Below are 26,250 nucleotides of genomic sequence, written 5' to 3'. Positions count from 1 at the left end.
TATTTGTACGAGGCAGAATACAGTCAGGAAGAATTGGGAGAAACAGACGTCTGAGCATAGAGTAAGTGTTGTTTTTTTTACTAACACATTGGCTACAATAGTTTTGAGTCCCGGGGAACTTGACAATGTAGTTATCCGAAAGTAGCCAATCTTATTGGCAGAGCATAGGCTACGTTACGTTAGCTTTTCTCAGGCTAGGATTATTTTTTTTTTTTCACATTTATAATACATAGAATTATTTACTTAATATAACCTTCATATCTCCACCGGTGAAGCATCCCTTTAAATGGACACCTCACGCATTTGCATTAAGCTTAGTATCGTTAGAACCCAGTCATATTTTTGAATGGTCTTGCATCATTCCCTCATTTCCCCCTGAGACGGGAGGGATCCGTATCTGCCTCTAACACTTTAAATGATGCAAAATGTTGATTTTTGCGTCATTTAAAGCAGGAAGTGTGGGGGGGGGCTCTAAAAAATACAAGTACCTCATTTTCAAACCCGCTTAGGGGATGGGACCCACTAAGCTAAGGACCTCTTACATATCAGTGTCAGTTGGTAGAACTATGGTATGGTATGGTATATACGGTATAGAGAGTACACCGGTGTGAATTTGCGCTACGGTATGGATTTTGACGTTACCGTGTGACCGGCGTGACCGGTAGATCACACAAGCGTTAAAGAAGCAATGATGTAGTACCAGACACGCAGTCGTTTATTCATAATATCATCCGGCGCACACAGCTTTTCGCCGTGTTCTATAAGATATTCTAAAACACTCCGGGAGCTCCGGCTGGAGAACTGGAGCTCTATATCTAAATAATATAATATAATTCATAGACATCTATGATATAATATATAATATCACGGCCCAAAACTGTGTGCTCCTCTGGATAATATTATGAATTAACGACTGCGACTACATCAATCTGAAGTCGCGGTTCAATCTGGACTTCAGAGAGTTAAAGCCAACGTTTCTTCCCCCAATTCCTTCTCCACCATGACCGAGAATCAATACACGGGTCTTACTTTGCAAACCCGCACCCACCCGTACCCGCAAATAACATTCCGCATCCGACCAGACCCGCTATAAATTAATACCAACGCCCGACCTGCACCCGAAGGAAAATTAGACACATTAGATGGAAGTACACTATCTGGTGTTTGGTGTGGTGCAACATATCCAGAAAAGGCTCTCTCGCAATCGCAAAACCTGTGACCGACCCGCGCTGTTCAGGCGTCCGACCCGACCCGCAGCCCTGTCCGACACAGTAGGTTACATTATTTTTTGCCCGTTTCATCCAAATTGTGCCGTGATATTATATATTTTATTATATAGATGCCTATATATTATATAATATGATATTATTTAGATATAGAGCTCCGGGAGTCCGCAAACGGCAAAAATCTCTTCTCCTCCATGCTGTAGTTCACACTGGACTGCAGGGAGTGAAAGCTGATTGACTGTTATGTTACGTCCCTCGGGAAGTGAACGCTGATTGGCTGTTATGTTACGTCCCTCTGGGATTGAACGCTGATTGGCATTGTGGGAGTTGTCCTCTTCAATTCACAAGCGCCAAAAAGTCATTGTCTGCCTTTTCTCGGTCAAGAAGGCACCAAATTAGAAATTAATGTTACTATTCGACTACACATATGACCCACTTTCAATATAGATTTATATCTCCACCGGTGAAATTCTCCTTTTAAAAACACAGGATGGGTGACTTTATAATCAACATTATTTATAAAGCACCTCTGACTTGCTAAATTAACTGCTAGAACAATTAACAGCAGGACAAGGGTGGATGGAGGGCAGTAATCAATCAATACAAATAAGATATACAGTGAAAATAAAAACACCAGTTACTCACGAGATAAACGATACAATGCTAAATAAGTACACAACGAAAGACAAAAACAAATAGAAGTGGTAAAAAAAAAAAGGTAGATCCATGCAATGGTGCAGCTTGGGGCCTACTCACATATCTGTATGATTCAGGGCTGAGCTCAGGATGGCACGGCGCGAACACACCGCTAGGGTCGGTCAGCAGAGTGCACCAATGCTTGGCATACTTTTCTGTAGAGGACCAATACACAATACACACTAGTTAGAGATTCAGAAAGAGACCAAAGTGGTCGGAGTTAGCCTATTAAGACATTTATTTCAGTGAAAAAATATACACAGGCCTACAGAAAGTCCCAGTGTTGTTATTTCTCTTTGAATAAAGCCATTAGTTATAGGCCTCCCTCAGAGGAGGTACTATAGTTGGCTGTAGATAGTATGTTGGGTCGATGAATATAAAAAGTTAGTATAATTTAAGAGATTTTCTCTTGTTACATTTTGAATATCTACCATTTTCTAGACTGAGACTGCATGGGTCCTCAAATTTGCTTTTAATGTCGAGGCAGCTTGCGTGCGTCTTCCAGCTGTTGGCGAAGCCCACAGGCGTGGCATCCACCACGCCGCTCAGCTTAAGGAAGTCATCTGCCTGGTTCTTGTTGAAGTTTCCACAGAGACCTGCAGACCAGCACACAAAAAAACAAAAAGAGGAGAAAAAATAAACAACAATTAAAATAAATAAATATAAAGGTTAAATATCATATGTGGATTTTGCTCTGGAATGTTTTTGTAATAGAAGAAACAGACGCAATAATAACATTATACAGATATAGAGGCAATAAAGGTCACAAACCACAGGTTTTGCCCTGGTATGCATTGTTGACAGTGATGTAGAGCTGCATGATGGGCTGAAGCTGGACCTCCAGCTGCAGGCCAGATGAGGTGTGAACCAGCAAGAAGAATGAAGATGCCCTGAAGGCATATATCCCAGCTTGGGGACAGAAGGAAGAGCCAGAGCTGTGTTAGGTCTCATCACATTGCCAAGAGAGGACACCTTCATAACGTAAAAACTCTCACACTACACATTATGATCAAGCATCATCATTATGAATCTCCCTTACCTCTCATTTAGGTGAAAATAACATTTAGGTCTGGAATATACCTTGCTAACCTTGGCCATACAGAGGATGATTAGGCCTTTATAAATAACATCAGCATCAATTTTGAAATTATTATTATTATTATTATTTATTTGTTTTTATTTCATAGTCAGTCAGAGTAATTTTCACACAATGAAGCCAAGTAGTGCCACTTGGAAAGTGTAGCAACACAGAACAATATATGTCTCACCAGCAGAGAAAGGCAGCTGAGAGTAGATGCCATTAACATACACCTTGCCACTGGGCTGGATACTGATGACCTGCGTGGAAGAAGAGAGGATGTGATGGAAGCCTTCCAGCCCACCATCTTTGTATCCATCAATCCTTACATATCTGTTATCACCATAGGTATTTCAGGTCACAGCGGGGATGGGATTCTGTCTGTACTAGACTGACAAAAGGGGTTGTGTGCGCGAGTGTGTATCTTTAAGTAGCCTGTTCTCTTACTGTTTTCTCGGCGGTGAGGGCTATGGTGACAGACTGCAAACAGGTCTCACTATCAGTCAGTCCACACTGCGCCAGGTCTCCCTGGATCTGAAACTGGTTTCCGTTGCAGTCCTACAAACGCAAACACACTTGGTCATTCTCCACCTGGACATCTTATGGGGTTGATAAATACATACTCCCCCCAATTTCACATTTCAATATTTTCTTGTTGTTCAGTGTAGATTTGTGTAACAGGATTTGTCAAAGGCTGTCAAGAGCAAAAGTCGATTTTGATAGCAATATTGTAGCAATGCATAGTATCTTGCATCCCAACCAAACAATGGTTTAGAATGGTTATATCAAGATTACGCTATGTCTATGGTGACTATGAAGTCAGTTTATAGAACAGTTAATTGACAATTACTTTGTTGACTCAAATAACATAAAGTTCATAAGCAGAACATAAATATATGGAAGGATTTTTTGTTACTTTTCTTGTGGTGGTTATATTTTCTGAACTGCATGCATTCACATATTCAATACCTTGGCCAGAACGTAGGAGCAATCTCCATGGAAGGTGTAGACCTTGTCATCGAAAGTGTTAATGTGAGACCCTCCTTCTACAGAGCATGTCCCCGGACACTCCCCGTCTCTACAGTCCCACTGTCCGCCTCCATTACACGTACTGTAGAAACGCACGCACACGGGCACACATGCGTGCAAGCGAAATGAATGAATGATCACAAAAAATACAATAGACCTATTCCTTGAATCTCTCCTGTCATTGTGATTGTTATTTTTGAGATGGTAGCTTATTAGCAAAGACATGATATGGATTGTATTCAGAAGACATGTACCATGTCTTGCAGTTGCTGGGGTAGGACTCCCCAGGCATGTAGGTCTTGCCGTTGTAGCTGCATGGGCAGCTTTTCAGTGGAACACAACCTTGGTTGGTTACGTCGTCCACAACCATGCCTGAAGAGGACAAGGACAAAGCGTCACACAATCATTCTAGAAAGGGTGTGCATGATGTGCACAGCTGACCATAATTCCTATGTAAAGAGATCAACCCTTGATCTAAGTTAAAGGAATATAGTCTATTTAGTTAATAATATTACAAATGTATTGCATTGATTTATCGTTCATATTATCTGATGTTAATTGTTTTCTGTTAAAATGTTATGAAATGTAAATGTTAAATATTGTTATTTGTGGTTGGACGTGCATGCGTGTGGGCTGACCTTCTGGGCAGAAACATCCATCGGTACAATGGCTGTCACAGGTCTGGCTGGCATCAGGGTTGCTGCATGTGTTAGCGCAGGGACTTCCACACTCGTGGTACTCCATGTTGAAGGGACAAGTCTTCCCTGCAACAGCATCATCCCATGCCCATGTCATTCACATCAAATCTACACACCTAGTATTGATTTAAACCATCCCTTCGACAATCACAATTTAACCAATGAATGATTGATTTGAAGCTGCTCCAAATAAAAGATTTGGGAAGCTGAATATTCTGTCTATTAGGAGCGTCCCTTGGGAGCGCCATGGATGCATTTCCATAAACGATTAAGATGGCTGCCACTGATTTATTACACGTTTTATTGCTCTAATTGGTTGTAGGTCTAACGAATTTAATTGAATGGGTATGAGACTGGTTTGCATTTGCGATTTGGCAATGTAAGGCTAACAATTCACTGTATTACACATTATCATTTATTTAATTGCCAAATCCGGCAGTTGGAAATGGAAAGCTATCATATCGGATTATTCTCAGATAAACACCCTTTGTGGATTGCCCTTCCTCCCAAATCTGTTCTAGTTTGCTCAAAAGTGGTCCTTACAGCAGAACTCCTGGGTCCTCCACTGGTTTGGTTTTCCGCCGGCATGAACACACTGTCTGGAGAACTCAGAGAGTGTGTTGCAGAGGCACAGGGGGTTGGGGTTGCTCTCTGTGCTGGTAGTGCTGCTGCTGCAGTGACAGATATCAGCCACACAGGCACTAGCGAGGGAGGCAACATCTATCAGACCCTGGCAGCTGGTGAAGGCTGGCGCTGCGAATATCTGCTCGCAGAGAGAGCTCTGGAGGGAAGAGTGTAGAGTTACAGGTTGATGATTAACATCATCAATTGTTAAAAAAAAATGTGTTGGGAAACTTGTTCAGACATATGTTTTTTTATGGAATCCTTTGTGATGAGTTATGGTTCAGCTACTTGTGAGCTGGTGTGTGCTCTTACCATGTTAGTGCATTTATCCACGGGAACCAGTTCATAGTCATTGCAGGTCTCTGTTGGGCCGTTCATTTGCCAGAAGCTTGCATACTCAAGAGTGGAAATCTTGACAGCTTTGGATATGTTGAGAGAAACATATTGTTGAGACAATATTGATGTTTGATTGATCTTCTTCCATTAATGATCATTAGGAATATCACAACACAAGATGGATTTGTATTGCTGGTCAAAAAACATTTACCATGGCTGTAGAATTCATCGTGTATACCATTGAAGTCTCCACAAAGACCACAAGTATGATTCCTGTACTTTGTGTCTAGTTCGACCTGTATGGCAAAGCAACATATTCATCACCTGGGGGCTTGTTTAAAGAAGCTGGATGTCCAAGTTAACATAATATGTTTCAGGTTCTGAATGTAAAATTTGTAAGGAGAGAGATTAGAAGAACACTGCTGCATTCCCCTGATTGGTCATTTATGAACAATCGGGGCAGCATTCTACATTTTCATTTAGGGCATTTATCCAAAACCACAACCATGCAAGGCTACATACAACACATCACTAGTTAGGTTAAGGTGTCTTGTTCAGGGACGACACAACATTTGGCTAGGAGAAGCTGGGTATTGAACTAGCAGCCTTCCGATTACAAGTCAACCCGCTCTACCTCCTAAACTAAGCTGACAACTTCCAAAATCGATAGTGGCTCATACAGAGGCCGGCTCATACAGTGTAACTCGAAAAAGACAATCCGAGAGGTGATTACAATTGCTAATATAATAAAGGATGGATCTGTCACCTTTAAGTGTGTGATCATATTAATTAATCTACTTCAATTTAGACAAGACACATGTATAGGTCTTTATCATTGAGGACAAACTATATATCTTGGATTACTTTTCGATATAACATGGGGTGGATCTTTGCGAATTTTAACAATAGCCAACCGGGCTAGTAGACCAAATTTTAGTTTAACTCACGCTTACACAAAGATGTTCGTTACCATGAACCAATTGATCTAAACCAATGATGATAGAAAGAAGTTGCAACTGCAGGCGTGGGCTATGTTATCTTGGAACTAACCTGCAATCTACCTGGTTTACTCATATTAGGTTTACAGAAAGATTCATCATTGAAACTGGACTGAGAGTATTCTAGTCTTGGTATCTGAAACGGAAATTCTGGGTTCCCTTGAATTCTGTCTTAAAGGTACAATATGCATATTCTTACATAAACTAGGGATCTACATTAATTCCTCAGACTCTGCAGCAGCAACGGGCAGATAATATAATCTTATTGTATCAAGTTGCTATAATTATTAGTTTCCTACCAGGAAGGAATCTTCCTCATTCCAAATGGCACTCAGTCCCAACTTTGCTTTGATTTTGATGTGGGTGGGCACTCTCTCAATGAGGACTCCTGATTGGCTGTATGGCAAAATTGCGCTGGAGGAATAAAGAGAAATATCAAGCATATCCTATTCAAATCTCATTCTCAGGCCTGTTAAAATAAAGCATTAGAAAGTGAGCCATTTCCCACATGACATAACTCACACACATACTGTAATGGCCATTTGGAGTGTGCATGACTGTACTATATACTGTGGGCCTCCTCCTCGCCTTATGCAGTCTCAATCAATCAATCGCGATACACAAATGAATGTTTATTTTACAAAATGGCCTGCTAACTCTGCAGGAGTAAGAACCTACGTCTCGCCATTGATAACTACAGAGCCCTTGGATAGCTCCACCGCCATGCCGTCCAGCTTCATGACCACACTGCTGATGGTGGGCGTTCCATCGACCAGCTGCCTCCTCATCTGGATGTTGAAGTCCTGGAAGCTGCTACCGCACAGAGACGTCAGGACATAGTTGCAGTTCGAGGGCAACTGAAAGAGTTCCCCATCGAATGTCTTGAAGTGGAAGTTGCCCCAAGTACTGCACACCTGGTCATTGTGAACGGGGCTTTGGCCTAGAAGGGGAGGAGAGAACATAGCATGTGGAGGTGTTCAGCATACAAAGCATGATTGCATTATCAACCCCATTCCATAGAGATTCGTTCACATAGAAGAACCATCACTACCCTCGAAAAGAAAATTGAGGCAAAAAGCAGCATTTCAGACTCTTGATTTCTCAGCTAATCAAGTAGCATATTTCATGAAATGGAGAACTGGCTGCTTACATCCTGCAATCCTATCCACAATCTTAAACACAATATCTCCAGTTATCACACAGAACAACACCAATAACTACCACCATTACTACTAGTTACTACTAGTTCCACTCTTGCGTCAATTCTCAAATCCTAGTATTTCTTCCAAGCTTCCTATCTAGTATAGTACCCCTTCAATTCCTGCAGAGAAACCTACCGCTAAAAGAAGATGCAAAAGCTGCTGAAAGTGTCAGCCAGAGCAGCCAGTCGTTTGCCATGTCGAACCTGTGGTACATCGTGACCACAGTTAGGTTTGAGGAGGACGGGGAGGCAGAGCCAGGTCTTTATACCTCAATGGAATGTCTCAACATTGGACAGGTGCAACATTTACCCGCCCATAACCTCCCTCCCTCGCTCACACCTCTTCTTCCTTCCTTCTTGCCTCAATTATTCTCTGCTCTCTCCAATCGCTGCCCTGCCACACCCACTCCCAAACCCAAGGCTTGTGCCACCAGTGACAAATGACGAGGATCTCTAATTAGGTGATGACGCTGAGACGCCTCCTCTGGCCTGTGCAGGAGGCAGGAGGGAGGGGCAGGTTGGATACAAGGATGTAGGCTATTTAAATATGTTGTTTTGTTCTTCTGGGAATAAACAGATACATGGTTACATTTTATTAGATTTATTTAGCTTGACACTAATGTCCAGAGCAACTAATGTTAAGTGCATTCAACCATAAAGATACCATCCAGAAATTCTAAGTTTCATTCAATACATTGAAATCTTCAAAGTAAACTTCTTTGTTTACATGATTTGCTTCATAAAGTTTGAACATTTAAAATAATTGTTTTATTTTGATAGTTTCCAGAAGTTAACCATTTCTTTAGTTATATTAGTTGAACCTAGCGTGGGCACCCCGATAAAGTTTCATTGCACGTTTTTCCTACATATTATCCAACACCCAAAGTGACAATCAGTTTTAACTAGTGAGTATAATAGACTACACTAATGCTGATGTTATGTATGAGTAGTCAAGGGCAGAACTAATAAACTGCCTTGGACAATTAAAAATGTCACGCACACTTTCCACAAGTGGTTTCTCTGTTTATATTTGTTTTAATAGATCATGTTTTGACTCATGTGATAAAAGCTAAAGAGTTTGCAAGGCGTGTGCAGATGCCATAACAGATTAACAGTTGGCACTATTGTTTCGTTATCAGTCTATCACATTCAATGGATATACGCAATATGACTCAGCATGAATGGGAAAGCTTGAGATTACTTCTTCTTGTTCACAGAACAGCACACAATTATGGATCCATTAGTATTGTTTTACTGTCCACCCAAATATAGATAGTGGGTAGGTCTCACAGCGGGTGTGACCTGAAATCTTAGTGGTACTGGCTACTATATTCAAGTCACATATTTCCAGGTTTTAATCTAATGATGATGGTAAAGGTGCTTTGCATCAAATAACAACAAAATTAAAATTTTGGATGAGTTTTGCAGGAGATGTTGATATATTTCAGCATTTATGATGAGTTGGACATAGTAGCACAGCCATTTGCAAATTTCTTTGGACAGACCTGAACAAAGCCCTCATTAGCGGACATGAGAGTCTGGACCTCCACGTTGTCTGCGTAGTTCATAAACATAAACACTGAATAGGATAGCAGTAGCTCAAGAGGTAGAGGAGGTTGTCTTTCCTTAAGGTTAGATTCCTGGTTCCTTCTAACCAAATGTCGAGATGACACCTAACCTGAGTGAGTCATGATTGTGTGTAAGAATGGATGACTGATAGGCACTAATGTGGCTACAGATCAGAAAAGTGCAAACTCAAACTTTGAACCCAAACTCAAACTTTAATCCGAAGTCGGAGTTGTGACCTCGTCAGAAGGAGACGCAGGACGTCAGTTGCTCTCAGGTACTTTTTCATTTATTTCATGTTTGACATCCACCCACCCTTCATGTTAGTGTTTTTTAATCATCCTTACATAAGTTTATACTGATTTTGTGAGTTTAGGATCAGTAAAGTATACTGCCAGATTAAAATTAAGGAAGCCACAAAAAATATTTTGTTTAGACTAATGCTTGGCAACCCTTACTGTTTGATTTTGTGATTCGAGGAGACACGCAGGGAGTATTACAGTTGTATCATCAAGGAAAATCATATCTAGGGACAATTCAGTGGTCTCTTGATATTGATAGGGACTTATCCTACCATCCAGGATGTATCCAATGTCCCCAGGATTCCGCAAGTGTAGCAGCCAATGAGTGTGTGTGCAAGCTGTGCCACTCAACTTGGACTACCTTGTCCACACCTCTTATGACATATCTAATCACAATTTCACAATGTATCCAACACATACTATCATAATTTAACAACTTTAAATAAGTGTAATGTTGCTATGGTGTGACCAATGACTTGCATCTGAAAATATATAAAGACAAAAAGTAAACTGCCTGGAGTATGGACTTTGAGGTATTTTCATTATATCCAACATGATTCACAGTAATAAACTTGATAATAGTTACTTACCTTTGTAATTAAGGTGCTTCCTTTTATGTGAAAAATGTTGCACCTTATAGGACTAGAATGAAACCTTATATAAACGTTGCAATATAAACTATTATATTAAAGGATTATAAATCTGTAAAAAAAGATATACTATACATACATACATCCATATACAGTGTATTTACATGCATACATTTATATACATACCCATCCATCCATACATATTCACATATATATAGGCCTGTACACATATATATACACATACATACATACGTTCATATATAAACATATATACATACAAGCTTACCGTTACACCCCTATTAGATGTGTATCCCACAAAATCAACACAGTGAAAAGTGGAAAAAGAACTGCTTGACAAATGGATCTTTAGCGTGGCTGTAGCGCACAGAAACTGAATATAATACAGGTTAAACTGACTAAACATGGACTGTATATAATACAGATTAAACAGACTTTCCATATGTGTATATTGGTGGAAATGTCATGGTCTGTGTGTCTGTTTCCTTGTCTTGTTTTGGTGTGTTTCCTGTTTTACTTTGGTATCTCTGTCTTGTTTCTCCCCATGTCCGGTCAAGTTTCCCTCCTGTGCGATTACTGCTCCCTCCCCTAATGTGTTTCAGCTGTTACTCGTTGTGTGCCCTGTGTTTGGTATATAAGCCCTTGTCTTTCCTTTGTTCCTTGTCGGATCATTGTAGTTTGTGGTGAGTTGTGTCCTGTGTGTTACCTGTGTTCCCGGTGTTACCCATGTTACCTGCGTCACCAGTGTTCTCGGTGTTCCTTCCTAAATTACCCTTTACCTGAACTGTCTGCTATTGGGCCAAGGGCCAAGCTTTAAGACATACCAAAAATTTGTTGACACAGTGTAGTGGACTTATTATCTCACACTCTATGCCTCTATAATATACAGGCATAGATTGGCATTCAGAGGCATTCATCCATATAGGGTCTATATGGATGAACTATACATAGTCTACAGTCCTCTTTAGTTTTGATAAAAACATTGTGTCTCTCTTTACGATCAGAAGACTGAGCTTTTTGGATTTCTGGCGACACTGCTCAGTGGTATTCATGAAACCCACAACCACCATTCTATCCGAGACCAGCTAGAAGACCTTCTCGTTCCTCACTGCTCCATCCAGCTCCCTCTGCACTTCTTTCTTCCCCAAGAATGCAGAGGAACGTCTCCATCTGCTTGTTGGCCCAAGCTAAAGGTTTGCGCGACATGTCCGTTGTCCAGAAATAATAACTTGCGGTTACTGTGTTTGTTTGTTTTTATCCCCCTGTCGCCCGGAAGTGACAATTCTGTTGACCAATCAATGGAGGGAGTATGTAGCTCGAACTTGTTGGCACCCTTTCAGACGTCTCAGTACCCCAACAGAGGAGTACTGCGAGATGAGTAGGGCTTATCACGGCTAAGTCCGGACCCTGCCCACTTTTGGCGGTGGAAACGGAAACCGTGAGCATTGCATACCGAATCGACCCACACCCACCGATGAAAACGCGCCATAAGTGCTAGTTTAAGTATACTGTTTACAATTAAAAACTGTTGTCTGTTACATTCGGTTAATACCCTAGCCATCATCTCCAGCTCTCACATAGCTCTATAACAAATAAAACCATGTAAACCAAGGAAACCATGACAAATACTCCAGTTTTGACCAACCATTTAGTAGGGCTTTTTACCCCCTGACACACACACAAAAACACCCATTGCAGAATTGTGCATTCTTTAAATTTACCTTTTCCTAATCAAGTGTGTTTGTGGTAACATTTTCTGACAGTCAAACAAGCATCTCTTGTGTGGATAATCCACTCAGGAGGTCCTGTGTATGAATCTAACTGGTGTTTCCTGGTATAATCTCAGGTTGGCTAATTCATTAACTATACTAATGACCCTGACGTGACTGGGCTTGACTTCACTGACTTGTTAATAACTAGGTATACAAGATCATAGCAGATTGGGGTTTTGGACATCAATTGTTTGGGCTCAAACCCATTCGACTTTTTGACTGTGGATCAAACACCTTGGTTTAAATTACGTTACATAATGTTGTTCAACCTACCAAAATTCTCCCATGTGAAACCCCTTTTCCGTGAAACCATTGGCTCCCTGTTGTAGCTCGCATCAGATTCAAGACGAGGGTACTGGCCTACAAGCTGGTCAATGGAACTGCCCCTGCCTACCTCCAAGCATTGGTCAAACTGCACACCCCAACTCGAGCGGAGCTGAGTGGTAGTTGAGCCGAGTAGTTGAGCCAAGGCTCAACTACCTCAGCTGGACGCCTGGGACCAACATCGCTAAGAGCAAGCAAAGGTCGATCATCAAATGCTCTCACACACACAGACACACTTCGTCACCCTCTTAAAGTAATGGCCTAAGTCACCTTTTTGCCAAAATGATTTTCTTGCCTAAATCAGCTCTTTGTGATGCTAGCCACCTCTGGTAAAATCCCCAACATCCTCAGTTGAACAGATCATGTCATGATCAAGAAAATCATTTTGGCAAAAAGGTGACTTAGGCCATTACTCTAAGAGGGTGACGACTTTACACTCTCTGACTCTTGTACAGGAGTTATGTCGTCGTGCTGCTCCTCTTATCTCATATCAAGCTCTGCCCGTGTCGCTTGGAAGCCTCACTCTTATTTGCCATTATTTCATTATGTAATTTATCTGAAAATAAAATTTAAGTTAAGAAAAAGCCAGGAAACATCCTGTATTTATTTTGGTGGGGAGACCCTCCAACACATCCTTACCCCTCAGTACGCTAACACATATACACATATCGGTCATGCAATCCATATTATTATTTTTATCATTATTTCTCTTCAGTCTCATTAAAGGCTGCCTACAGATGTACACACAGGTACAACTGTGAGGAAACTATTCCTTACCAATTCCTTAACAGACTGCAGATTGTGTATGCAATGCACTCCTTCACTAGATTACATTGAACTCCTGTTGACTTTGGTGTGCCGCAGACGTCAACCACAAAGATTTGAGCCATTTCCTTTTACCTGTCTGGAGTGGCAGCGATCACTTGGGGTGAGGAAAGGAACACGTGGGGCAAAGACAATGTTACAGATAGATGCATATTGTCATATAATACAGAGGGACTTCTAGGACACTAACATGCAGGCGTGCCAAATTGATATGTCATTATGTTAAATGTTATGTTAGTATATGCTTAACGTGAACCTCCTAAAATGGTGCAATTTGATTGGCACTCTATCTCGGGATATTGGGCAATATCCCATGATTGAGATCTCAAACTCAGGATATTGTTTTCAGCGCGCATGGCGGTCATCTCGTCACGCTAATAAAAACAAATAAATCCGGGCAAAAAGTGTTATCTTGTTTATTTTTGGAGTGTTCACGTGTAGTATATACTAATATACTTATACTAATACTATACTAATATGTATATATATACAAATTAATTCTAATTCTTAATTATATGTTCATAAATAAATTATAATAAATAATTAAATCAAAAATAGTTCGATATTGTGTGTGCATGCATGTGTGTATGTGCTATTACAAAGGTTAAAGGTTTTACTGCTATTTGAATGCCATTTTGAATTTGTGTTCAATTGCAATTTTTTGACTTTGTATTAATACTCACAAAAACTAATGCAAAAAACTAGATTTGGGAAAAAAATATAACCGATTTCCTAGGGATCTAGTTTTATTTATTTATTCTCACATGGAGTTAAAATCAACTCAATCTAAGTGTGTATGTAAGACCATCGAATACACTCTGTGCCAGGGTTAAAATTACTCTTTTCCGGGAGTTGATCTTTAAGCCCTTTTCAGGAGTTAAAACTGAACTCTTTTGGGAGTTCACTAATCCCATGTGGGGTAAAATTCAACTCTCACCTTGAGTTAATTTAAATGTGAACTCCTTAAAGGACTCCTTTAAGGCTAATCACACTCACACCTGGGGCCCTATTCTAACGGTCTGAAACGCAAGTGCGAGGCGCCAAGCGCAAGTAGCTATGTGGGCGGTTCTATGGTGATGTTGCTATTTTACCAGCGCATAAATGACTCTTGCGCCCAGCGCAAATCTAAAAAGGGTTGGTCTGAAGTAGCCTAATTACCTGTAGGTGTGGTTTGGGCGTAACGTGCAATAAACCAATGAGAGTGCCAGCTCCCATCCCCTTTAAGAGCCATGAGCGCATTTGAATCTGACGAGTTGATATTTTGACAGCGTGTTTGCAGTCTCCGATGAGACAGATGCATGACCACATGAATTTCAAACTTCAAATGGCTAAGTTTATGGCCAAATGATATGGCCTAATTCACACATGGAATAGCGTTTTCTTCCACAACTTCAGAAATATTGATTCCTAAAATAAATTTCGGCAAAGAAAACTTATATTTTATGATATACGCAATACATTAACAAACATTGTTTCTTACCAGTATTGTATGCATTATCGTTATCGACTTGTGTTCCTAATATGCATGTGTCCCCCCGTTAATATACATTGCCATGGACTGTATTATGCGTTACGTGTTTAGTTTGCGTGTGTTTAAACAGATGCACGCACGCACGCCCGCCCGCATTCATTAATTATTTTACACATACACACGCGCGCCTGCATTCATTCATTGTTTTTATCACTCACTCGCGGTAAAACAATGTTTTCTCACGATCAAATACTCATCAATCCTAAAAGTTATGGGCTTGTACACGATGTCTGTGTCAAGAAAATATGTGCTTGCTGTACGGTATTTGCAGATGCATTGATTTAAAAGTACAACTTAGTACCGCAGTATCAGCTGTTCTTTCCCAAATAATTGACCAAGAATGTATGGCTAGGTAGATGAGAGGAACAAAGTGTATGCGCGAGGTACACAAGCAACATTATGCATGCAGCCTTAAAATAGCATCTGAACAACGCGCCACTGACTTTAAACCACGTATTTCTTTGTTTGCGGCGCAATTGTTTTCTGAAACTGCAAAATAGCACCAGGGAACGCCAGAACACGCCTCCTCCTTTCGCCGAACCGCCCCTTGGGGCGCAAGATCATTCCCTAATTTACCGATGCGTGGCGCAGGAGGGAAAAGAACGCTCCGCGCCAGTTGCAAACTAGCAACGACACATGCGTCAGTGTAGAAAGTCCTTTGCGCCGGATGCAAGATAGGGCCCCATGTGTTGTTTCTCCCTTTCCATCTAAAAGGACCACAATGGAAACAATCCTTTGGGCTTTATTGAGTCACTGTCTTTCCAATCAGATAACTTCCGGCGCTGCACTGTGGCTGCCCTGCTGCTGCCCTGCTGCTTCTCGCTTCTGGCACTTTTGTTTGTTTGTTTGTTCGTTATCTTGAGAGTTTTATTGTTTGGACATTTGGATGTGTCTAATCACTCACTGCAATAAAAACAACCATGGACCTGGCTTGTTGGTGCACGATCGGAACCGCGGGATCGTGATTTTAAACACTTGTCTGGCCCATGGACACTTCCATGACCATGTCACTGGCGTGGCAGGTGAAATCCAATATAGCAGAGAATTCCTCCTACTGATACGAGATCGTTTATCTACGGATCATGCAGCCGTAGTAAACTCTATGCCAGACTATCTCGGACCAACCCAAAGAAATGAACTTCCCGGACAAAGCGCCAACGCGGATCTAAAGGTGGTATTCGGCGAAGACTAAGGAGACTGAAAAACAAACTTCCTCTGCCCATCACGCTATTAATCAACTCCCAGTCCCTAAAAGCGAAAACAGACGAGCTGACAGCAAACATCCGCTACTTGCATGAGTACCGGAGCGCCTGTATCATGGCTATCACAGAGACATGGTTGGACAACAACATCACGTCCAGGGAGGTTGGACCCCTTGGCTTCTCTGTGTTCAGGACTGACCGGGACCCCACAATCACCAGAAAGTCCGGTGGGGGCGATGTCTGTCTACTCATCTGGGATGAGTGGTGTCTGATAGTGGAGGTGAGAGAGAGTTTGTGTACTCCTGATATTGAACAGCTGTGCATCTCCATTAGGCCTTTCTATCCGCCCAGAGAGTTCCCTCAGATGTTTTTTACTGTCGTATACATTCACTCAAAGGCTAATTTTGACAGGGCACTGGGCATTATTTTTAATCTCGCCCACAAACTCGAATCACTGTCTCCTGATGCCCCTAATTTTATTCTAGGAGATTTTAATAATTGTCCGTTGAAAAAGTGCTTACGTACATATTATCAGTATGTGGACTGTCCCACCAGGAAAATAAGTTTTTAGACCTACAGTGGGGCAAAAAAGTATTTAGTCAGCCACCAATTGTGCAAGTTCTCCCACTTAAAAAGATGAGAGAGGCCTGTAATTTTCATCATAGGTTAACCTCAGCTATGAGAGACAAAATGAGAAAAAAAATCCAAAAAATCACATTGTCTGATTTTTTAAGAATTTATTTGCAAATTATGGTGGAAAATAAGTATTTGGTTACCTACAAACCAGCAAGATTTCTGGCTGTCACAGACCTGTAACTTCTTCTTTACGAGGCTCCTCTGTCCTCCACTCGTTACCTGTATTAATGGCACCTGTTTGAACTCCTTATCAGTATAAAAGACACCTGTCCACAACCTCAAACAGTCACACTCCAAACTCCACTATGGCCAAGACCAAAGAGCTGTCAAAGGACACCAGAAACACAATTGTAGACCTGCACCAGGCTGGGAAGTCTGAATCTGCAATAGGTAAGCAGCTTGGTGTGAAGAAATCAACTGTGGGAGCAATTATTAGGAAATGGAATACATACAAGACCACTGATAATCTCCCTCGATCTGGGGCTCCACGCAAGATCTCACCCTGTGGGGTCAAAATGATCACAAGAACGGTGAACAAAAATCCCAGAACCACACGGGGGGACCTAGTGAATGACCTCCAGAGAGCTGGGACCAAAGTAACAAAGGCTACCATCACTAACACACTACGCCGCCAGGGACTCAAATCCTGCAGTGCCAGACGTGTCCCCCTGCTAAAGCCAGTGCATGTCCGGGCCCGTTTGAAGTTTGCTAGAGAGCATTTGGATGATCCAGAACAGGATTGGGAGAATGTCATATGGTCAGATGAAACCAAAATATAACTTTTTGGTAAAAACTCAACTCGTCGTGTTTGGAGGAGAAAGAATGCTGAGTTGCATCCAAAGAACACCATACCTACAGTGAAGCATGGGGGTGGAAACATCATGCTTTGGGGCTGTTTTTCTGCCAAGGGACCAGGACGTCTGATCCGTGTGACGGAAAGAATGAATGGGGCCATGTATCGTGAGATTTTGAGTGAAAACCTCCTTCCATCAGCAAGGGCACTGAAGATGAAACGTGGCTGGGTCTTTCAGCATGACAATGACCCCAAACACACCGCCCGGGCAACGAAGGAGTGGCTTCATAAAAAGCATTTCAAGGTCCTGGAGTGGCCTAGCCAGTCTCCAGATCTCAACCCCATAGAAAATCTTTGGAGGGAGTTGAAAGTCTGTGTTGCCCAGCGAAGGCCCAAAAACATCACTGCTCTAGAGGAGATCTGCATGGAGGAATGGGCCAAAATACCAGCAGCAGTGTGTGAAAACCTTGTAAAGACTTACAGAAAACGTTTGACCTCTGTCATTGCCAACAAAGGGCATGTAACAAAGTATTGAGATGACCTTTTGTTATTGACCAAATACTTATTTTCCACCATAATTTGCAAATAAATTCTTTAAAAATCAGACAATGTGATTTTCTAGATTTTTTTTTTTTCATTTTGTCTCTCATAGCTGAGGTATACCTATGATGAAAATTACAGGCCTCTCTCATCTTTTTAAGTGGGAGAACTTGCACAATTGGTGGCTGACTAAATACTTTTTTGCCCCACTGTATATTATGGAACTGTCAAAGAAGCCTACTCTGAATCATTGCTCCTACCACTAGGGGCATCTGATCACAATATGGTTTACCTCCGGCCTACATATCAGAGACTCCTGCAGAGGGAGAAGCCCCAATAATGCTCAGTTAAAGTATGGAATAATGACAGTATTATGGCTCTGCAGGGTTGTTTTGATTGCACCAACTGGGATACTTTTAAATACCCTGATATTAATGAACAGGTAGAAACAATATCTGACTACATTAATTTCTGTGTAGACACAGTCATACCCATAAAAACGAGTAAAATATGGATAAAAAAGCCCTGGATCTCCAACAAATTAAAGCATCTTATAATTGAAAAGAAAAAAGAATACTGGAATCAAGATGACACAGCCAAAACGGACATACAGAGACAGATTAAAAGGCAAATACAGTTGGTTAAGTACAGTTACAGACAGAAGATTGAGGCCACCTTGGTGTCAGGCAACTCCCGTGAGGCATGGCAGGGGATTAAGACCATGACCAATGTCCCACACAAGGGCAGAGGGAAACCTTCCCTGGTCCTGCCAGCTGAACAGCTTCTTCTGTTGCTTTGAGAGTGGCAGCGATGCTGGAGCTGGCATCATGCTGCCCCCTCCACCCACTGCATCTGTCCTAAACATCAGACAATCGGATGTCTTCCACCGTTTTAGTCGCTGTAACCCATGGAAAAGCCCTGGCCCTGACAACATCTGTGGAAATACCCTTAAGCACTGTACAGAACAGTTAGCCACTGTGTTCACTGACATTTTTAACTGCTCCATTAACCTCTGTAAAGTCCCTACCCTGTGGAAAACATCTACAATTGTACCTGTGCCAAAACTGCCAAGACCCACAGAGTCCAACGACTTCCGACCAATAGCACTGACATCCCTGGTCATGAAGTGCCTGGAGCGTCTGGTAAAGAGGTACATTGTATTCCAAACCCACAAACTTATGGACCTCCTGCAATTCGCTTATCAAGCCTCGAGGGGGGTGGATGATGCAATCTTGACATTAATGCGCCTTTTGCACACTCACCTTGAGAAACCAAAGACTCATGCTAAAATTTCATTTGTGGATTTTACATTTGCTTTAAACACCATGCAACCTAACATGCTTGCAGACATTTTAGCCAGTGGATTCAATCTTAATACAGGTATTATTTATTGGATCATGAACTTTCAGTACAACAGTAGAGGCCAGTGGGTCAGAGTGGGCTCATTTCTGTCCGATGCGATGACAAGATCCACAGGCTCTCCACAAGGATGTGTTTTATCCCCTTTACTATTTATTTTATACACAAATTCATGCACTAGCACTTTACAAAACAGGCACTTTATTAAATATGCAGACGACACAGCCCTAGTGAGTCTGCTACGGGATGAGGAGGTAGATCATGGGCCAGTTTTAGACTCCTTTCTAGAATGGTGCAATAAGTCACACTTAATTTTAAACACTAATAAGACCAAAGAAATGTCCATAGATTTTAGAAAGTCACAACAATCCACCGACACTTTTATCAATGAGGAGACTATTCAGGTTGTCACTAACTACAAATACCTTGGCATTGTACTGGACAACAAGCTTAAATGGGACGCAGCAAAGAATGTACTTTTTAAAGAAACTGCTTGTTTTTAATGTCAATAACAAATTGCTCCAACTGTTTTATACTGCATTTATTGAAAGTGTTTTAACCTTCTGTATTGTCTGCTGGTTCGGAATTGCCACTGAGTCACAGAAAAAGACAATTAGAAAAACAGTTACAACTGCCAGCAAGTTACTTGGGATCACACTACTGAGCATTGAACACATTTACAAAGACAGACTGGTGAAAAAGGCCAATAACATTGTTTGTGACTATACCCACCCCTTGGCATCCCATTTTAAACTACTGCTATCTGATCGTCGTTTTTGCCTACCCCTTATGACCAAGAACAGATCCAAATTCTCTTTTGTACCACAAGCCATAAGAGCCTTAAATCTGTCAAAATAAGCTATGTCCAGCTGGCCGGGTCATATCCAAGGGTGTATAGTGTATTGTAGTGTGTGATGTATGTTCTTCATGTTATGTCTGTCGGTGTCTGATGTATGGACTATCTGTCTGTGTCATATGTCTAATGTCCTGTCATGAAGTGCGACTGTGCCGCAAACCCAACTGCCGGGGGGGACAATAAAGTTTTCTACTACAACTACTACTTATTGTGTTTCTTAATCCTTTTGAACGATTCTGTTAATTGTTGTTCAATAAAGTTTTCAATCAATCATTCAATACCTCAAGTTCTGCCTCTATCATAGAGGGCGTGTTAGTCTGATTCAGGAGTTCCTCAATGTGTTCCTTCCAGCGTTCAACTACCTCCTCAGTTTAGGTCAACAGAGTTACTGTACACAGCTTGGATGGTTCCCCGTTTCCCCCTCCTGAGGTGCCTGATTGTCTTCCAGAAACACTGCTGCCGACCGAAAGTCCTTCTTCATGGCCTCTCCGAACTTCTCCCACACCTTAGCCTCCAACATGGCAGCGACTGCAGCCCTTCGAGCCTGTTGGTACCCTGCAACTGCCTCAGGAGTCCTCCGGGATGACATATTCCGGAAGGCCTCCTTCTTCAGTTGGGCGGCTTCCCTGACCGCCGGTGTCCAGCGCGGTTTACGAGGGTTACCGCCCCTTGTGGAACCTAACGTTGCGTTCACACCAAAACCGAATTTGGCCGCCTGGTCGCATGGTCGCCTGAGTTTGGTCGCGCAAGTAGTCACAAATCACTCGCGGGAGTGATTTGTGCAAGTTTGAGCACGCAAATTACTCGCGTGTGTATGAGGAGGCTTCTGACCTATGGCTCTGTGTTTGTGTTTATTTCGTTCTGCTTTGTTTTATCGAGAATTCTGTTGGCCTGTTCAGATATGAAAGGCATGAACTATTACATATTCGGGACACACTGCAATACTTTCCGGCTCCTGACCACTGGAGAGATGTTGCTGCAAATACAAGCAATGTTAACAGTCATGCCAACGCCGACAGATACAAGCGACCTCTAAGCAAGAGAGGCAAACAGGCTGGCATTTTGGTCCGGCTGAGGCGGAGGACTCACCGCTCTACGCTGCCCAGCATGATCCTGTTGAACATCCGCTCCCTGGCCAACAAACAAGCAAGCGGGCTGGCTATCCTCATCCGATCCAACTAGGATGCCGCCAACTGTTCTGTGATTTTCCTTACCGAGACGTGGCTCGATGACAGCACCCCAGACGAGGGTCTTCTCCTGCCGGGCTACACTCTACTACGTGCCGATCAATCGCAACAGGACTCACATAAAAAGTCACGTGGGGGTGTCTGTTTCTACATCAACAAAAGGTGGTCCACAAACTCAGCTGTCCTCACACGAGCTGGAATGTGTAACTGTACAATGTAGATCCTTCTATCTTCCGCGGGAGTTTTCCTCTGTTATTCTCGCTAAAGTTTACATCCCACCTAAGGCAGGTGCCAAGTAAGCATGCAGTGAGCTGGCAGCTCAGATAACAGGTGGAGAATTCAAATCCGGACTCTGTGGTTTCAATTCTTGGCGATTTTAATCACGTGGACTTAAAAAAAATACTGCCCCATTTCAAGCAGCAGATACATACTGCTACCAGGAGAGAAAAGACACTCGACAAATGCCACTGTGTAATCTCTAATGCATACCATTCTATAGCATGGCCCCCTTTGGGCCGGTCGGACCATAACACCATCTTCCTCATCCCTCGATACCGTCAGAAACTGAAAACCGACAAAACAAAATCTGTCTAATCAAGCACAAGACAAACTCAAAGATTGTTTTTCCCTCACTGTATGGTCTGTCTTTAGGGAGGAGTTCCCTACCCTAAACGTGATGTTGTCACTTCTATTTCACTTTGCTGAAAGTGTATGTATTCCCACTAGGTCTGTGACTGTTACAATAACAACAAACCATGGTTCAGTAAAGATATTAAAATGTTGAATTTAGAAAGAAATAAAGCTTTCCAGAGTGGAGATGTTGGTCAGTACACCATTGCTAAACTTTATTGCTAAACGGGCTGTTAAAAAGGCTATATCAAAATACAGTATAATAATAATATACAGTATAAATAACTTTACAGTCAGTCCTCTCAATGACACACCTCCCCCCGAACCATCATTTCTGATAGAAGAGAATGAAGTTAGGCATCTGTTGAAAAAACAAACTGCAGGAAGGCAGCAGGCCCCGACCAGATCACTGCTGCAACTATTAGATGGTGTGCTGACAAGCTATATATGGTCTTCTCCGCCATTTTTAACTGGTCTCTCAGAGAATGTAAAGTTCTAGTGTGCTTTAAATCTCCCATAATCATCCCTGTGCCCAAAAAGTTGTATGTGAGTTGTCTTAATGACTACAGACCAGTTGCTCTAACATCAGTCATTATGATGGTGTTTGAGAGACTAGTGGCTAACCATCTCCCTTCTGAGTCACTTGACCCTTTCCAGTTTGCATATAGATACAACAGGGATGCTGTTTCTCTCTGCACTCACAACATCTTAAAACACCTGGAAGGAACAGCTACATATGCACGGGTATTTTTTATTGATTTTAGTTCTGCTTTTAATAACATCATCCTAAAGAGATTGTGTGACAAACTTCAGGGGCTGGGTGTTAAGGTATCCATGTGCATATGGATCCTTGACTTCTTAACTGACAGATCTCAAATTGTTAGGATCAATAATCTTTAATCTAAATCAATGTGCACTAGCATTGGTGCCCCCCGGGGATGTGTTTGGTCTGCTCTCCTGTACTCATTTTATACTAATGACTGCATTTCTCACCATGACTCAGTCAGGATTTTTACATTTGCAGACGATAACACTGTTGTAGGCCTCATCACCAACGAAGATGAATCATCTTACAAAGCAAAAGCCAAAAGCTATGTGCGCCTCAGACATGGAGGAGAAAGTGATAGTCAAAGCCGTCCGGCCGCCGCCAAAGCTTCAGCGGCAGTCCGACAGCTCAGCTCTGGGAGTACAATCCCTTTCTCCTCAGAAATTTATATCTCACTCAAAAATCATGTACAGACTTTTTTCAAAGTTTGTATGCGTGTGGGAGCACCAAAGACCAAAAACAACACCCCAAATCCCAGGAAAAGTGTTGTTTTCATAATATGTCCCCTTTAACTACTTGACCCTCAACATCTCCAAGACTAAGAAGATGGTTGTTGATTTCAGGAGCAAAAGGGTTAGGGTTCTGCATCCCCTGGTGGGGGGGAGTTTCAGGTTCCTTGGGACCACCATATCCTCCAATCTTAACTGGAACTCTAATGTCAGCGATATTGTGAAAAAAGGTCAACAGAGACTGTTCTTTTTAAGACAACTTAAAAAAAGTTTGGAATGCTTCAATTCTATAGGGCTGTGATAGAGAGCATCCTAACTTTCTCTATCACTGTGTGGGGGGAGGGTAACTGTTCAGCGGATTACAGTCTGCTCTGAACAGGTTAGTTAGGTCAGCATCCAGAATCATTGGGCTAGACCTCCCCAATATCAGTGACATCTACATCACCCCTCTGGTCAAAACTTGACATAAAATAGTCTTTGATTCTTCACACTCCGCTAATTCCCTTTTCAGCCCTCCACCATCAGGCAAAAGGTTAAGAAATATCAGGTCCAGATTCACCTGGTTCTCAAATAGCAACTATCCTCAGGCTGTGTTGGCCCTTAATTCCAACCAACACTCTTATATGCTCTGCTTACAATGCTTACTATGTCCTCCTCCTCAGGGTATTTAAATGCATTAGCACTTTGTCTTAGCAACCTTCATTTATTGTATTTTCACACTGGTAAAAACATATGTGTCTAGTTATAATGTGATGTCTTTTGTGTATGTCCAGTCAGACTTGTTGTCTCCCTCGTTCTGTGTGGTATTGTACTGTCCTGTGTGAGCCAAATCAACAAAATGAATTCCAGACGATTTGCGTTGTTTGCCAATAATAAAGACTTGAGAAACTTGAGACTTGAGAGAAACTGACGCAGTCATTTAGTATTCATAATATCCTCCGGAGGCGCACACAACTTTTGCCGTGTTCCTTAAGATATTCTAGAACACTCCGGGAGCTCAGGCGGGAGTGCTGGAGCTCTATATCAAAATAATATAAGTTAATATAGATATCTATATAGTATAATATATAATATCATGGCCAAAAGATGTGTGCGCCTCCGGATGAAATTCACCTGGAACACGTCTTTATGTTGACTTTGTATGGAGTCGCATTGCCCCGTCTATTTTGGTGTGAACGCAGTGTAAGACCTTGAGGCCACAGCTCACCACCGCAGCTTCAGCAATGGAGGTTTTGAACACCGCCCACTCCAGCTCAATGCCCCCAACCTCAACAGGGATGGAAGAGAAGCTCTGCCAGAGGTGTGAGTTGAAGATCCCTAGGACGGGGGCCTCCTCCAGACGTTCCCAATTCACCCGCACTACCCGTTTGGGCTTACCAGGTCCGCCCAGTACTTTCCCCATTCCCTGATCCAACTCACCACAAGACGATGGTCGGTTGACAGTTCCGCCCCTCTCTTCACCCGAGTGTCCAAAACATGCAGCCTCAGATCGGTTGACACGATCACGAAATCGATCATCTGTCTTCGGCCTAGGGTACTCTGGTACCAGGTCTACTTATGAGTATCCTTATGTTCGAACATGGTGTTTGTTATAGACAATCCATGACAAGCACAGAAGTCCAACAGCAAACAACCGTTCGAGACTGTGCGTAGAGGTAAGCCCCACCAGATCTAATTGGTAGTGTTCCCCCTCCCTCACAAGCTCCGGTCCTTTCCCCACAGTGAGGTGACGTTCAACGTCCCCAGAGCCAGCTTCTGCCGCTCGGGTTCACCCGACCCAGGGGGTATTCCTGCAAGTGGTGGGCACACAGGACAAAGAAAGGGGGGGTCCCTTGTCGCTTTTTCGGGCTGTGGCCGGCCGGGCTACGTGGCAAACACGGCCACCAGGCGCTCGCCGATGAGCCCTCCATCTGGGCTTGGTTCCAGACAGGCCCCCGGGCTTTCTCCGGGCAGGGTCTCTCCTCCTCTTTCTCGACTGTTCTATGGGGTCTTGGTGAACCATTCTTAGTCTGGCCCCTCACCTGAGACCACTCTGCCATGGGAGACCCTACCAGGAGCACAAGGCTCCAGACAACAAAGCCCTCAGGTCCACAGGGACACGCAAACCTCTTCACCACGACAAGGTGATGGTTGTAGGAGAGGAAGCAGGGCTACGGCCTTCAATAAAACTACAGTGGAGAGTTTCTTTGATAATCTGGCTAAAATGATGGACAGGTCACAGAATTAACAAGAAGACAAGACAAGACAATATAGAACATTTTAGTACATTTACAACAGACTGGCAATGTGTTTACCTACCAGCTACATTAACAAGGACATGTATTTAGGGCTGTTTGCTGCAAATGCTTTTTGCATTACCTGTAAGGTTTAGCTTTTCAGATTCTGATCTTGCTCTTTCATGTCCTGTATGTTTTAGAGGCATAAATTCCCTCCAAAGGAAAGAAGCAAGTTGGTGCAATATCTCTCATCATCATATTCTGAAAGAGGAGAGCTTGTGACTATCAGACAGGCCAAACCCTGAGCTAGTCTGCCGCTGCAGATGATCCCCCCTTTCAACCTCCATCACTGCTGAGCTGCACTGCCTTCATCGTGCCCCAAACATGGATGTGCTTCACCAAGTGACACAGATTTGTGAACTAGCCAAACTGCACGTGTCTGCAGATTAAATTCTACCCTTACCTAAAAGTCCACGTCCTAGGGCACAAACAAAGCAAAAGCATGTGCAGACATTATCCTAACATATGCACCTGAAGAGCAGGAAATTGAAAGAGCTCATGAAGAGAGAAAATATAAACAGCAGAGGAAAAAGCTAATTAACATCAAAGAAAAAGGAAAGCTCAAGAAACAAACCAAAAAGAAAATCACAGTAAACAGCAGCTCTGAGGATAGCTATGTTCCCATCCCACTTGTTGACACTTCTGAGTATGAGAGCTCTGAGGATGAGTGAGTCCAAGATTT

The 26,250-nt window shown here is 42.4% G+C and overlaps 1 protein-coding gene across 1 annotated transcript in view; it reads right to left on the bottom strand.

Annotated features, from left to right (window-relative positions):
• The window catches only part of LOC307075794 (mucin-2-like), a gene marked incomplete at both ends in the record, with an annotated part of 37,515 nt that extends 29,414 nt beyond the window's left edge, over positions 1-8,101 (bottom strand). Inside the window, 14 exons of the mRNA XM_079736488.1 lie at positions 1,983-2,077; positions 2,354-2,518; positions 2,694-2,831; positions 3,191-3,260; positions 3,448-3,558; positions 3,970-4,111; positions 4,284-4,401; positions 4,668-4,793; positions 5,271-5,508; positions 5,664-5,770; positions 5,899-5,983; positions 6,985-7,081; positions 7,364-7,625; positions 8,023-8,101. Coding sequence (XP_079592614.1) covers positions 1,983-2,077; positions 2,354-2,518; positions 2,694-2,831; positions 3,191-3,260; positions 3,448-3,558; positions 3,970-4,111; positions 4,284-4,401; positions 4,668-4,793; positions 5,271-5,508; positions 5,664-5,770; positions 5,899-5,983; positions 6,985-7,081; positions 7,364-7,625; positions 8,023-8,101 — 1,833 coding nt within the window. The remainder of the gene's footprint in view (positions 1-1,982; positions 2,078-2,353; positions 2,519-2,693; positions 2,832-3,190; positions 3,261-3,447; positions 3,559-3,969; positions 4,112-4,283; positions 4,402-4,667; positions 4,794-5,270; positions 5,509-5,663; positions 5,771-5,898; positions 5,984-6,984; positions 7,082-7,363; positions 7,626-8,022) is intronic.
• Between the last annotated feature and the right edge of the window lie 18,149 nt (positions 8,102-26,250).

Source organism: Pollachius pollachius, assembly GCF_949987615.1.
Source record: "Pollachius pollachius genome assembly, chromosome: 5".
In the NCBI taxonomy this organism is placed as follows: Eukaryota; Metazoa; Chordata; class Actinopteri; order Gadiformes; family Gadidae; genus Pollachius; species Pollachius pollachius.
The sequence above is the reverse complement of the archived record's forward strand: the minus strand, read 5'-3'. Positions and strand labels throughout refer to the sequence as shown.